Source organism: Oryx dammah, unplaced genomic scaffold (genome assembly GCF_014754425.2).
Source record: "Oryx dammah isolate SB20612 unplaced genomic scaffold, SCBI_Odam_1.1 HiC_scaffold_9, whole genome shotgun sequence".
NCBI classification, from domain to species: domain Eukaryota; kingdom Metazoa; phylum Chordata; class Mammalia; order Artiodactyla; family Bovidae; genus Oryx; species Oryx dammah.
The window spans coordinates 23,017,543-23,032,676 of record NW_024070193.1 but is presented as its reverse complement, the minus strand read 5'-3'; the positions used below and the strand labels follow the sequence as shown (position 1 = coordinate 23,032,676).

At 43.6% G+C, this 15,134-nt stretch overlaps 1 protein-coding gene across 2 annotated transcripts in view; it reads left to right on the top strand.

Moving 5' to 3' along the window:
• The window catches only part of PRICKLE2 (prickle planar cell polarity protein 2), a 135,130-nt gene extending 122,543 nt beyond the window's left edge, over positions 1-12,587 (top strand). For both annotated transcript variants that reach the window (XM_040246589.1, XM_040246588.1), the window contains one exon: positions 6,440-12,587. In XM_040246589.1, coding sequence (XP_040102523.1) covers positions 6,440-7,314 — 875 coding nt within the window. In that variant the 3' untranslated portion in view covers positions 7,315-12,587. The remainder of the gene's footprint in view (positions 1-6,439) is intronic.
• The last annotated feature ends 2,547 nt before the right edge of the window (positions 12,588-15,134 follow it).

Sequence of the window (15,134 nt, the reverse complement as noted above, 5' to 3'; positions counted from 1 at the left end):
ATCTTTATTTACAAAAATAAGTACATAGTGAGCTGGATTAGCCCCTGAGCCATAGTTTGCAAGTCCCTATTCTAAACAATTCCTTTTTCTTCACGTTTCTGCTTCAGAGAAAAAAGAAAGAAAAAAAAAATCTGGAAAACCTAAATCACCAGTATGGGTTGTAAACAGAGGGCAAAAATGAGTAGATATTCTTTCTTTTACGGCATCAAAATGTGACTGCATCCTTCAAGTGGGCAGAACCATAATTTTCTGCCTATGCCAGTTGTTTTTTGTGGTTTTGTTTTCAGTTTGTTTTTGCTGGGGTTGAGAGGGATTAGAAAGGGCAATAAATAAGGAACAGCAAGAGGTACCAAAAGAACTGCCAGTGCGTTTAAGTCTGCATTTTCTTTCCTCTGTGCTTCAGCGAATACTTTCTACCCTTAGGATCAGTGGAGGGAGGGGACACCACAAAGATTGCCTTTCTCTTCCATCAGACCCAACGCTTTCTTTGAAGGTATTGATTTTTTTGCATCGTCACTGGCTTCTGTTAAAACCTCCTGTTTGCAGTGAGCGGGCACTGCTTGGACAGAAATGCTTGAGTGTGGCTTAAAGCGCCTGGCTGCATTTTCCAGTTGACAGTTTAACCGCAGGGAACCGCAGGCTAAATTCAATACTGACCTCTCTTTGTTGGGGCACGTCCTGTGGGACCTGAGGGAAACCCACAGCCCCTGCGGTGTGTGGACGTTTCTTTTGCTTCTGGCTATGCTCACCCCAGGGATAAAGATAAATCGCAGCGTTTAACTCCCCAGTCACCATCTAGAGCTTCTCACAAAGGCCGCTTTATTTGGAGAGGAGAAAACCCTCTCTGTCTGTTAGTAAGACAGGGTGCCCCTGGAGGGGAAAGCAACTTGGCATCTGTGTCTCGAGCTGTCTGGTGGGATCTTCTGCCAGGGTCTCCAGGACTTGCTGGGACCCTGACAATGCCAGTGTTAAGCGTGGGGTCAGACCGTGGATTTCCGCTGGAGCTCTGGGGAACTCTGAGTGTGTTTCTGCCTCCTGTACACATACACATAGCTGTGCCCATTCACACACACCCACACATGCATGCGCACACAGAGTCATGGCTTGGGCAGCAAAAAAAAGTACATTTATTGCAGGAGAGCTGAGGGGCATCAAGAGCCCCGCTCAAGTAGATTGTATTGATGTGCTTAAAAAAAAATACACATTTGCCTTCTTTTTAAAGCTATTTTTTAAACATTATTTTTGACTGCACTGGGTGTTCTGTTGTGATGCACGGGCTTCTCGTTGCAGTGGCTCCTCCTGTGGTAGAACGTGGGCTGCACGGCACGTGGGCTCAGTAGTTATGGCACACAGGCTTAGTTGCCCGTGGCATGTGGGATCTTCCCAGAGCAGAAGTCAAACCCTCTGCATTGGCAAGTGGGCTCTTAACCACCGGACCACCAGGGAAGCCCTGATGCGCATTGTTCTGACACAGTCTCACGCTACATGGAGAGTGTGCACTCTTTCATGGGGAACTTCTAGGCCTTGTTTACTTTCTTCCCATGTGTCGAACACCAGGTGCTGAGATCGGGGCTAGAAAACAGGAACCAGCTCTGGCCCTCTTGATGCTTATAGGTTTGTCATATAGAGAAGGACAGATAATCAAAACTACACAAATTTATGACAGTTGTGACAAGGCTTAAAAATGACATTTTTTCTCAGCTAATCATCACCACAGCTTGTGAACTCAGGTACTGTGTTATGCCCATTTTACAGATGCATCTCAAGAGGTCTCAAAAGTTGACCCAAGTCCCCTCTCCAGTTCTGCTCAGAATTGGTTCTGGAGTTGCCTCTTCATTGAAATATGAATCTGTTCACACACAGGACAGTCTCAGAAATGCATGACTTTGGGGCTTATAAGAGGCAGGTTCAGGAAAACAGCATACAGTATTTGCTAGATTATTTCTCCTGACCCTAATTTCATTCCAGGGCTTGAGTAGAAAGCCCAGCAAAAAACATCACACCCTCCTCTATAGCTTTTGTTTCTCAGTGTGATTTTTGAAGAATTTTTTTTTCCTTCCTTACATTTATCTGCTCAGGCTAGTCATTCATCATCTTGCATTGCTCTCCTCTCCTCTCTGCCTTCAGATTGGGGAGGTTCTGGAAGTGATTAGGCTGTTGTAAATCAGCTTTTATGATGTGTGCGTCACCGATAAGCAGTGCGGAAAGCAGGAGTCAGAGAACTCCACTCCTCTTGCCCTGACAATTATCCCAGTAATGAAATTTAAATTAAAAAAAAAAGTGACTGAAAAGTACGATGCTTGGCAGAATAGTTTCTCAGTAGGCATATCCAGTGTTTAAACTGGGCTCTTTAATGAGAACACTGCGTTATTTTTACACCATTTTATTGAGTTATAACGCACATAAGGTAAAGCAAACTAACATTTAAACTGCACTTCAAGAAATTTTTACATGTGCATTCTTTTACAGTCATCACCCAGATCTAGGTGGAGAACATTCCTGTGCCTGAATATCTCCCTTGCGCCCCAAGCCATTCTCCTGACCTCTTCACCGCAGACAGCCTCATCCTTCTCTTGAACTTCACGTAAATGGAATTATACTACGTGGACCCTTGTGTCTGTGGGCATTTTCTATGAGATTCATCCATGTTGTCCAGTGTAGAGACATTCACTCTCATTGTGTAATATTCTATTACACCATGGTTTTTCAACTGGGGTAGTATTGACATTGGGGGCAGGATAATTCCTGGCCATGGGAACTGTCCTGTGCGTTATGGGGCGTTCAGCAGCATCTCTCTGGCCTCTACCCACTAAATGCTAGTAGCGTCCCCTGCTGCTGCTGCTAAGTCACTTCAATCATGTTCAGCTCAGCAACCCCACAGACTGTGGCCCACCAGTTTCCTCTGTCCACGGGATTCTCCAGGCAAGAATACTGGAGTGGGTTGCCATGCCCTCCTCCAGGGGATCTTCCTGACCCAGGGATCAAACCTGAGTCTCCTAGGTCTCCTGCATGGGCAGGAGGTTCTTTACTGCTAGTGCACCTGGGAAGCCCCAGTAGTGTCCCCTGTCCCTAGTAATTTCCCCTAGAATTGAAAACCGTTGCATCATATCACTGTACTAGAATTTTAAGAAACTTTTTATATGGAAATAACTTCAAACTTGCTGAATAGCTGTAAAAATAGAACAAACAATACCCATAATGTATTTACCTATTTTGTTAACAGTTTACCCATTTGGTTTATTATTTGCACTGTCTTGCACACACACATATACACACATACACACAATGTATTTCTGAACCATTTGATAGCAAGTTGCATCTATCTTGGCTATTTACTACCATATACTTCCATGTGTATTTCCCAAGAATAAGTTTCTTCTCAAACATGCTCCCAGTTATCAGTTAACCACAGAAAATTTAACATAATGCATTGATCAGTTAGCCATATGTCCCAATTTTTGGCATTTAGGAGAAATTATCCGTTACAGTGTTTATTTTTGCTTCAGTGTAGATTCCAGTCCAGGATTAGGGATTGTATAGTTGCTGTGGTTCCTTAAGATCCTTTAGTCTAGAACGTTGACTCAGTCTTTGTCTTTTATGATACTGGACTTTCTTTAAAAAACAAACAAACAAACAAACAAAACACAGTGCTTTTTCTTCTTCATAGAATAGTCCTCATCTGGGGCTTCTCTGGTCTTTCCTCCTGCCTCCATTCAGGGTGTGTGCGTTCTTGACGGAACACTGCAGCAGTAGTGTGTCCTCCTTCGACCACCCCATCCGGAGGGGCATGATGTTGATGGAAACTCGTTGGTAATGGAGGTAGTCAAGAGTGTTACCTGATTTCTCCTCTGCAGAGTTACTAAATTTTGCCTTACACAGGATAAGCAATATGTGGGGAAACAACACCATGCAAGTATCCTGCTCCCCAAGCAAAATTTACCCAAGTTGAGCAGATTTCACATCTTGCACGAGCCAGTCTTTACCTACAATAGTTAGAAAATGATGATCTTCTGAATCCAGTACTCTTTCTCTATGTGCAGTCCATTCTGTTGTACACAAAACACACTCTTTCCCCCATTTATTTATTGGTGTTTTTACTTGTTATCAGTATGGATTCAGGAATTCTAATTTTTCCAGTGGTTTATAAATCATTACAGTTTTAATGCTCAAATTGCTCAGCTTTGGCTGGTGGGATCCCTTTGAAGCTGGGACCTGTGTTCTTCTGAAAACCGCCCTCCTTCATTTTTCAGTCTTAAATACTTCCTTACCTTTCAGAACATAACAAGATGTTCCATGCTCATCTTTGTCCTTCCTTCCTCCAATCCTGGAATTAGCCCTTTCTCTAAAGTCCTATCTAAATCCTTATAATGGGGAAAGTAGACAATACCACAATTTATTTATCCTTTCTCCTGTTTAACTGACATTTAAATTGTTTCTGGTTCTGGACTAATATAAGGAAAGCTTCACTGAATACCCTTGTGCATTTTTTGGACCCATAAACTGATTTCCACTGGGCATGTAATCAAGAGTGGCAATGGAAAGTTACAGAACAACAAGGACAGGGAACTGTATTCAGTATCTTATAGTAACCTGCATTGGAAAAGAATTATATATTAGAATATATAATTTATATATTTATATATATTGTATATATGTGAAGAATCTAGAAAGAATTTATATATATATATGAAACAATATTTAACTGAATCACTTTGCTAAATACCTGAATCATTGTAACTACATCAATTTAATAAATAAATAAAAAGAAAGCATAGAATCTCCACTCTGGTTATATCCAACAGAAATGAGTACACTAAGATTACCAAAAAAAGTAACACAAGTATTTAAAGCAACTTATTCATAATTCATATATATACATACACACACATACATATATGTATGTATATTTAGTTTGGGGCTTCCCAGGTGGCTCAGTGGTAAAGAATCCGCCTGCCAATGCAAGAGACGCAGGTTTGATCCCTGGGTTGGCAGGATCCCCTGGAGAAGGAAATGGCAACCCACTCTAGTATTCCTGTCTGGGAAATACCATGGACAGAGGAGCCTGGCGGGCTACAGTCAATAGTGTCACAAGAGAGTCGGACATGACTTTGTGACTAAAATAACAACCACATATTTAGCGTTAGTAGATATTGCTTCCCAGTGGCACTCGTGGTAAAGAACCTAACTGCCAGTGCACCAGACTGAAGAGATGTGGGTTCGATCCCTGGGTCAGGAAGGTCTCCGGAGAAGGAAATGGCAACCCACTGCAGTATTCTTACCCGGGAATCCCAAGGACAGAGGAGCCTGGCAGGCTACAGTCCTTGGGGTTGCAAAGAGTCGGCCATGACTGAGCACACACACACATACTGCTAAGTAGTGTTTCACAGTGTTCATAACATTAGTTTTGTGAGGGGAGAGAAAGTCGTTGGCCCCAGTAGGTGGAGAGAAATAATCAGTGGCAGGGGTTATAATGGGCCAGTGCAATTCAAAGCATGTTGCCTGTGACCAGAAACGACAGAATTGCTATTCTCTTTCATTGATAATGATCAAGAAATGCTGAGATTTTGCCACCTGGTCCATTCTTAAACTGCTTTTTTTAGAAAGAGTGCTATTTTTAAATGGACACAATGGAAGTTACTGAAGTCAAGAATCTCCTCCTACCTTCAAATTGCTTTTAGTCTCAGTGATGGCAGTGACAGCATGTTAGGATTGCAGGGTTCCTGCTGTTCAAGAGCATTAGGATCACTGCTTGCCCCCCAGCCCCACCCCAGAGTCCTACTAACATCTCTGACTGCTAGGTATCCATTTGGAATCTTGGAACAGCCATCTACTAAACAACCTGAGAGGATAAATATCCCTCTGTCTGCTTCCAGGGAGTCAGTTGGTTTTCAAGATATCTGGGATGGAGGCCAAGGGACAGCAGGCAGACCAGGAAATTACTGGAGTCTAAAGGTGAAAGTGAGGTGGTCCAGTACTATGGGACTCGGTTGTAGGCTCAGTGTTGCTAGGAAGTACTTGGGCATGGCCCTGCCTCTGAAGCTTAAAGGTTCTTTGTCCAGAGAACTTATACATCATCATTAGAACCAAAGAGGTGATTGAAGCACTTTGGAAAGTGAAATTCCTAACAGAGGAAACATTGTGAAAAAGATACACCAATAGGCTCCTAAGTAATTTTGATGAAACTTTGGAGGCATGACTAGTCAAAAAAAAAAAATGCTTTTTAACCAGGTGCCCCCTCTAGGTGGACGCTGGCCCACTGTGGAGTGGGGACAGCCCTCCCTCCCTCATACTTTCTGACCAAGCTTTTGTGCAGAGTACAACTGTGCGACGGTTTGCAGCGACCCTGGTTAGATGACGGTTTCAGTGACCCATGGCGTCGGATTCCGCATCGCTGCACATTTGTATTAACCTCCGTGAACCTCTCCTCTGTCTCCCTCAGGCCTCTCCGCGGATGGTGGCGCCAAGCGCCAGGAGCACCTCTCTCGGTTTTCCATGCCAGATCTCAGCAAAGACTCTGGGATGAATGTGTCCGAGAAGCTGAGCAACATGGGCACGCTGAACTCGTCCATGCAGTTCCGCAGCGCCGAGTCAGTTCGCAGCCTGCTGTCCGCCCAGCAGTACCAGGAGATGGAGGGCAACCTCCACCCGCTCAGCACCCCGATCAGGTACAGAGACCTGCAGGCGCACGGAAGGATGCATCAGAGCTTTGATTTCGATGGGGGGATGGCGGGCAGCAAGCTGCCGGGGGCAGAGGGCGTGAGGATCCAGCCCATGAGTGAGCGCACACGGAGGAGAGCCAGTTCGCGCGACGACAACCGCCGCTTCCGGCCCCACCGGTCTCGGCGATCCCGACGCTCTCGCTCAGACAACGCCCTCCACCTGGCCGGCGAGCGTGAGGCCCTCTCTCAGTTAAAGGAGAGACCCCCGCTGAGAGCCAGGGAGGATTATGATCAGTTCGTGCGCCAGCGGAGCTTCCAGGAGAGCCTGGGCCAGGGGTCCCGGCGGGACCTGTATGGCCGATGCCCCCGGACCGTGTCGGACCTGGCTCTGCAGAATGCCTTTGGGGAGCGCTGGGGCCCCTACTTCGCTGAGTACGATTGGTGTTCCACCTGCTCCTCCTCCTCCGAGTCTGACAACGAGGGCTATTTCCTAGGAGAACCCATCCCCCAGCCCGCGCACCTGCGATATGTCACCAGTGATGAGTTACTGCACAAATACAGCTCCTACGGCCTCCCCAAGTCTTCCACGCTAGGTGGCAGGGGACAGTTGCACAGCAGGAAAAGACAGAAGAGCAAAAACTGTATCATTTCTTAATCCAATGGGGGGTCAGGGAGTGGGGGAAGATGGGAACTAAGAATGTAGGTTCAGAAACTTGCACTGTTGGAAATTTTAAAGCGCTTTGGGGGTGGGGGGGTTCCAGGGAGAGATGAGAGGAGCTCTCCCTTGATGGAGACAAGGTTACCTATTGACTCCATAGGTAGTCACAGTTCTTGGCATGTTGAACATTATTTGCACATTTCACTTTGGAAACGCTGTAGGCTCAATGGAGGCCAGGGTTGGTCACCTCTTTCTCTGACCATCTGTGTTGAGTTGCCACTGGCAAAATGGCAAAATTGTTTCCTGCTCGCTTATATATATATATACATACACACACACACACATATATATATATATAGCCTCTCTGGTTTTCTTCCTTTTAGGACCCTTTTTCCAGTAAGTAATTTGTTTATTAGCCAGGACCCCACACTAAGTTATTTACATGTCCATTGTAAATGCAATGTAAATGAGAGTTCTGATAAAATATTTTTGTATTTTGTAATATCAAAGGAATTTCTATATCGTAGGACTCAGTGGAGCCTTGCATGCACGTCTAGCATTGTCTTTTGAGTAGTATTACAGGGTGGTCCAGGACCACTTTTTTTTTTTTTTTCTATACAAATTTGTTACATGTCAGTGAGACCTTTTTCAAAGGATTTTATTCAATTTGGCTTTTTGTGGCTAAAAAAAAATCCCAAATTACCTGTTACACCCAAAGCATTTGATGCTCCATCCATCATAAGGAGCCATCCTTAAGTCTGTTCCCACCCTCAGTAGAATCTCTTCTCTACAAAGTGATAGTAATTTTTTTTAATTTATAATTGCCAACGTAACTTCTGCCAATTAGAAAAACCAACCAGTGTCAGTCGCGTTCCATAAGAAATGCCATCCCCACTGGAAACACTGACGTTGCTCACCATTGATCTGTCCTGTGGGGAAAACAAAAGTGACTGTGAGTGGTGCCGTTGTGTGATGTCAGCATGACATTGTTTTGAGTGTGGCATTATTTCCTGGTGCTTGTTTCCTGGATTGTATTATCCGCTTTCCTTTACCAAGGCAGACAGAACAGCTGCCTTAGCCTGACAACCGGTTGTCCTCAGCGCAAATGAACTTCAGCTTTGGGAAATTCAGGCCAGAAAGGTTCCGAGGGGCTCTGGGAGTGATGGTGCTTTCTAGGTCATAGGTCATATGTGGAGATGGAGGGCCGCTTCCACCCGCTCCGCACTCACGTCAGGTACACAGACCTGCAGGCGTGGAAGGATGCGTCAGAGCTTTGACTTCGAGGGGATGGCAGGCAGCAAGCTGCCGGGGCCGAAGGGCACAAGAATCCAGCCCACAGATCAAGGGTAGAGGCTGAAGGGGAATATGAAGGAAAGTCAGAGCAAAGAAGAACTTCCAGAAATGAAGTATAGGAGAGGTGAGAACCACCTTTGGACACCTTCTGGTGCTGGTGGAAAACAAAACAGAACAAAACCCAGTTTAACTCATTCTCTAACCAGAGTGTCTGGGTTGCCTAGAAAGATTGAGCTGCTCAGGAGATTTTGTGTAATGGTTCTGGAAAACAGATGTAGCTGAAAGAGAGGTTTCCGTTTTGAACTTTGGGGACCGTCGGTCAGATAGAAAATGAGCTCACAAGTGAGTGTGCTTAAAGAAGACATTTAACGGTTGTGTTGTTTATAGTAAAATAAAACCTCCTACCTAGCTTCGGTTACACGTGAAGCGCTTGCTTTAACTTCCATTCTCCTCCTTCCCTTCATGGATTGTGGATGAAATAATCCATTGGGGGACCCACCTGTAGTGAGATGTACTGTCAGTGTGGTGTACAGTGTATCTCAGTGGCCATCTGCCATGGTGAGGTGAGCGTGGTCTCTTTTCAGTATAGTAGTTAATATTTTCTAGTGTTTTTTTATGCAGAGGATGTGGAAAGTGGCTTTTTAGACACCATCCCACATGGGTCTGGGGAAGGAAGGTTGTAAAGGCTGTGGAAATGGCACTCCATTCAGGATGTATTAAAATAATTTGCTTTTCAGGTATTTATATGACATTTGTCACTGATGTTTTTGAAAAAAGCGATGCAAATGTTGGTTGTGGCTGTTTTCCGCATGCTTTCTTCATATCTAAATGCTTCATTAATTATCCAAGCCTCTGGAGAATTAACTCTATTAAGTTTGTATAGTGAGTTTGTAAACTGCTTGGCAAACTGATAAAGACATAATGTATACCACCACGCTACCAACGTGGCAGGTTTCTGGTAGAAACCGGGCGAGTCGAATTTGGAGTTCTAAGTTTCTGGATTGATGAGAATAGAAAGGCATTTTGGAAAAAGAAAAGAGAGACAAAAAAGTAGATTATTTAACTTAGCAAATAACTGAAAATAATGTCTGTCTTCCGTGGCCTGGAATGCGAGGAAAGAAATTCTCCTAGTAAACGTTGTTTTCTTAATCTGTCCTTTTTAGAGTACCTCTTAACATTTCCCCAATGAGGCTTTGACCACCATCAGCAGAAAGAAGAAAGTGCCCTAGACACTGGCAACTGAGCAGTATGCAAAGAGATGAGAGGAATAAGCAGTTTCAGATCTAGCCACCCAGGGAACATCCATCAGCTGAACTGGTCAGAGCTGGAGGTGTGGTGAGATACAAGCCTCAGGGTCAGACAGTCGAAAAAGCAAGATCACCTCCATCTTGTCCACCACTGCAGACGCCTCCTCCCCACCCCAGACGCAGCCAGGCACCCTGTGGAGATTGCTGGTAGAGGCCAGGTAAATCCTCATCACAAGGATGGAACCTCCAAGGGAATGTCTGAGAGAAGGCAGGTCGTCACTGTGTTGGGAATTCTGCCTCTTAGTGATAACTTACATGTAACATCCCAGAATCCCATTCCCCAAAATTCAGCACATTCCTTTCTGAGGCCGGATCTGATCCTTATGTGATCATCACCAGGAGCTCTTTCTTAGTCAAGTTTTCCTCCACGGCTGAGGCTTGCAGTCTTCTCTTCTTAGATGATCATTTCATCTTTAATAGACTGTGTTTAGAAAAGTATATCTTTTCCCTGTTTATTTTCTTCTCTCATGCTTTGGTTCGGTTTTTCTTCCTACCTCTCCTCATATTGATCTTATCTTTTGGATAAAACCACACTTTAGCATTCATTTCATTTTCTGTTGCTGCTCAGTTCATTGGCAACAGAACTGGCCCTTTCCCAAGTTAGAAATCAGTGACAGTTTTCTGAATGGCCCTGCCAGTGCTTATCAACCTTGATACTATGAGCAAGTTTCTTAGCAGGCTGGTGGCATTCAGGTAGCCTTCCATCTGTCATAGCATTCTGGGATTTCTACCAAGTGTGAAGGTAAGTGAGGTCAGGGAAACCAAAAACATACTTCTGTTTTTGCCAATGTTCAAGGGTGGGGGTAGTTTTTAGAGTTGGTTGTTTGACCCTGTCCACCTATATTCACCTTCTGTCCACCCTCTGCCAGCCCCACAAACAAGCAGTTTGTCATTTCTCATATGGGAACTGAGGCTAGCTCTTTTTCTTCCCCTTGTCCCATTCTATAGGATGTTTCTTCAATACAACAAGATTATATTTTCCTCTTCTGCAATAGCTTTCTGCTTCTTGGGTACCACTAGCCCTTGTTGAGTTCAGGTGGGGCTGTCTCTGCCATACCTATAATGTGGGCAGATAGAACCAGGGTACCCTTTCAGAGAGCGTGGAAGCAGCCTCAGAAATCTTTGCAACACTTTAGCCAGCCAGGACCAGTTGCTCCGAATGGATTTGCTTTGTCTGATAACAAATCTTACTTGTGAACTGATTCTTCCTTGTGTTTCTACCCTGGGCTCTTTTGCCATTTTCCCAAAACAGTTCACCAGCTATTCAGGAAGCGTCATCCATAAATCATTGTGCTATGCCAATCCCTGTGCCCCTGTATTGCAGATGCTAAAGGAGGCTGACTTCCTTAGACTACACAAAAATCTCTTTGGCCTCCTTTTCCATTTTCGGATTCTTGGCCAGTTATAGGCAATCTGTGTTTGCCATTTCGCAGAGGTAAGATAAGAGTCCGTCCTATTCTTTTCTAGTCCCACCTTCTAATAAAGAACACAAATACTTAAATTCCAAGGAGAAGTGCTCGTTGCATATTTCTCTCTAACAGAAACCAGATGCTAATGCGTAAGAAGGAGGATCTATCTTTGACAAAGGAAAGTGGACCTTGAAATCAGTCATCTGAGGATTTCATGCCAGAAGGGTTGCTATCAGCAACTGTTTAGCACCTTCAGGGCTTTGAAAAGGACTCTGCAGACAGCATTCCAGGTACAGAACTCAGCCAAGCCTCCTCTGCCAATCTTGAAGGCAGTTCCAGATTGCTGCCTCTTGAGGTATGTTTCTTAAAGCATGAGAGACGTGGAAATGAAGAGAATTTTGTCTTGCTTCCAGTGGTCAGTCCCTTTGGCGCCTCAGCAGACACCAGAGCCTGTTTGTCTGACCACTCGGAAGCAGTCATCAAGGTTAGAGTTGAAAAAAGATTGCAACCCTTTTCCATTTTCTCAAAATAGAAGTCCCTTCAATACAAGACTCCCAGAAAGTGTGAATTACTGTTGGGGCCTATACTAGTTTATAAGCTTACATCCTGCTTATAACTTTCCCCAGACTAGCTTTTCCCAACAGGAATCTAACATTGTGTTAGAAATTACTTCTGTGGTTAGATACAGAATCCATGAGGGGGTAAGGGCAGTGTCTTATTCTATCCTGAAAGTTTTGAGATGTCCCTCACCCTACCAAGTATTTGGCCATTGATGTTCCATAGGTCACTGACCAGGCCTTTTTAAATGTTTCAGAGAGAATTACTCAAGCCTTTCTAGTTAATTTCCATGTTTCTCCGTAAAGTATTTGGTTCTATCCTGGACCCTGACTTCGCATTCTAAGGCCTGTGGGTCCTCCTTTTTTCCCTAGCAGATGAGGACCTCGGCAGTTCTCCTGCTCCTAAACGCATTCTCTCCTGTACAGGATTATTTTGTCCATCTTCTGCTTTAATTCCAAGCACGTAAACAAAACCTCAAAGGGCCTGAGAAGGTAAGGCACACCAGAGTCTGTGTTGTGTGTTGGGTGTCAAGCTATTTGTGAAGAAGGTCTGCAGTGGACCTTTGGTGTGGGCTCTGCCAGAGACTGTTGTGAACACTTTGCTTGAGATCCGTGCCCTGTGAAATGGATATGATGTTTTACTGATGTCTGTAATACATTTGTAAACTTCCAATAAAATTGAATAAAAGAAATATTGCCATTCTTCTCAGTCTTCCATTACTTTCTAGGCTTTTGGAAGTCTTTGCCTTTGAGCATCTCAGCAAAAGAATAGAGAAGCTGCAGATGTCAGGAGAGGTGAGATTTGCTATGAAAGGTGAACCTGATGTTCAGATCAGGATTTCTCAACCTGGGCACTATCTGCATTTTGGTCCAGTCCATTCTTTGTGGCATAGAACCATCCTGTGTATAGTAGGATGTTTAACAATATTGCTGACCTCTACTTATAAGACGGCAGTAGCACCCTGCCCCAAGTTGTGACAACTAAAAATGTTTGCTCACATCACACCCATTAGGGTATTTTTTTAAAAACGAAGAAGGAAAAAGAAAATAACAAGTATGGGCATGGATGGGGAGAAACCGGAACACTTTTGCACTATTGGTAAAAACATAAAGCAGTGCATCTTCTGTGGAAACAGTATGGGAGTTCCTCAAAAAAATAAAAAAACAGAACTACCATATGATCCGGCAATTCTGCTCCTGGGTATATACCCAAAATAATTGAAAACTTGGCTTCAAAGAGATAATTAGTACACCCGTGTTAATAGCATTATTCACAATAGCTAAAAGAGGCAACCCAGATGTCCACTGATGATGAATGGATAAGCTAAATGTGATCCAAACATACAATGAATTGTTCTTCATCCTTTGAAAGGAAGGAAATTATGACACATGCTGCAACATGGATAAACTTGAGGACCCTAAGCTGGGTGAAATAAGTCACAAAAAGATGTGTATAATTCTGCCTTTATAAGCTACCTAAAGTAGTTAAATTCACAGGCACAAAGTGATAAGGTGGTTGCCTGGAGCTGATAAGATCTCATGGGAATATCTTTGAGTATACATTTTCTCTTTCCAAGATGAGAATTCTGGAGATTTGTTGTACAGCAATGTAAGTGTACTTACTGCTAAACTGTATATTCAACAGTGGCACATTTTATGTTATCTTTATTTTACCATGATTAAAAAAAAAAAAAAATCTCCACCCTTAGCTGAGTGTCCGTCCCCTGAGGACAGAAAGCACTGCTGGTTGAGAACCACCAGTTAAAATGCTTTGTACCTTCTTAGTATCTTCATTCCTTGAGGATTCTTGAAACTGACTTCAACCCTGGGCCACACAGTTAATTTTCACTTATTAGCAGGAATTGAAAACAGCAGATGGCTGAAAATATTTGTATTTGCTTCTAAGCAAATAATAAGTGGATTGTGTGAAGAGTTCTATGCATGGATGTTTTCTGGTTAGGATGCTATTAATACTATCTGGGAGCCAAGACCAAAGCAGCATGTAAATTAGATTTCCCCATGTCTGATTCACAACATTTGGGAGCTGCTGGATACTGCAATATTGTTGATTCATTCACTCAGCAAATGTTATTGAGAACCTGCTCTGTGCTGGGCACTTAGAAAACAGCAGTATATACAAAGCAAAGATCCCTATCCTAAAGAAGTTTGCGAACTTGACTTTCTACTAGATGAGAAATCTGGAACAGTAAGTAGTCCCACCCACCCTAAGCATGACAACTTGGGAGCTGCAGATGGGAGTTACTGTAAGCCCTTCTGGGAGCCTTTGGATGAAGGCTTTAGAGATGGCAGTGACTGTGTGTGTTCTGCTCATACACCCTCCTGGGGAGCATGCCCATCAGGCAACCATGGTTTCACTACATGAGCCCCCTCTTCCTATGCCTCAACAAAACCATAGGAATCAAGAATGGCAGCCAACCCATAATCTGTAAGTGACCTAGCACGACGTCGTAAAGTGAACCAATCAGCTTCTCTCTCTCAAGGTAAATTAAGAAATTCCGTGTAAATTGGCACAGCCCCTGTGGAATACAGTATGGAGGTTCCTCAAAAAACTAAAAATATCGTTGCCACATGATCCTACAATCCCATTCCTGGGCATATATCTGGAGAATATTGTAATTTGAAAAGACAGATGCTCTGCAGCGTTCATTGCAGCACTGTTTACGATAGCCAAGACTTGAAACCAATCTAAATGTCCATGGGCAGAGGAATGGATAAAGAAGGTATGGTATAAACGGCTATAAAATGGATAACCAGCTGTGTGGCACATGCACCTACTGTATAGCACATGGAACTCTGCTCAAGGTTATGTGGCAGCCTGGATGGGAAGAGAGTTTGGGGGACAATGGATAAGTGTATATGTATGACTGAGTCCCTTCACTGTTCACCGGAAGCTCTCACAACATTGTTAATTGGCTATACTCCACTACAAAACAAACAGTTAAAAAAAAGAAACTGTGGTGACAATACACAAATCATAATCAAATTTTGCTACTAAAGAAAATTAAAATAATGCAATTTTTAAAGGTGTGGTATCTATATAGAATAAAACATTACTCAGCCACAAGAGTGAAATAATGTCATTCACAGCAACACGGATGGACCTAGAGATTATCATACTCAGTGAAGTAATTTAGACAAAGACAAATACCATCTAATATCACATGTGGAATCTAAACTATGACACCAGTGAACTTACCTATGAAACAGACTCATCGACGTGGAGAGCAGAC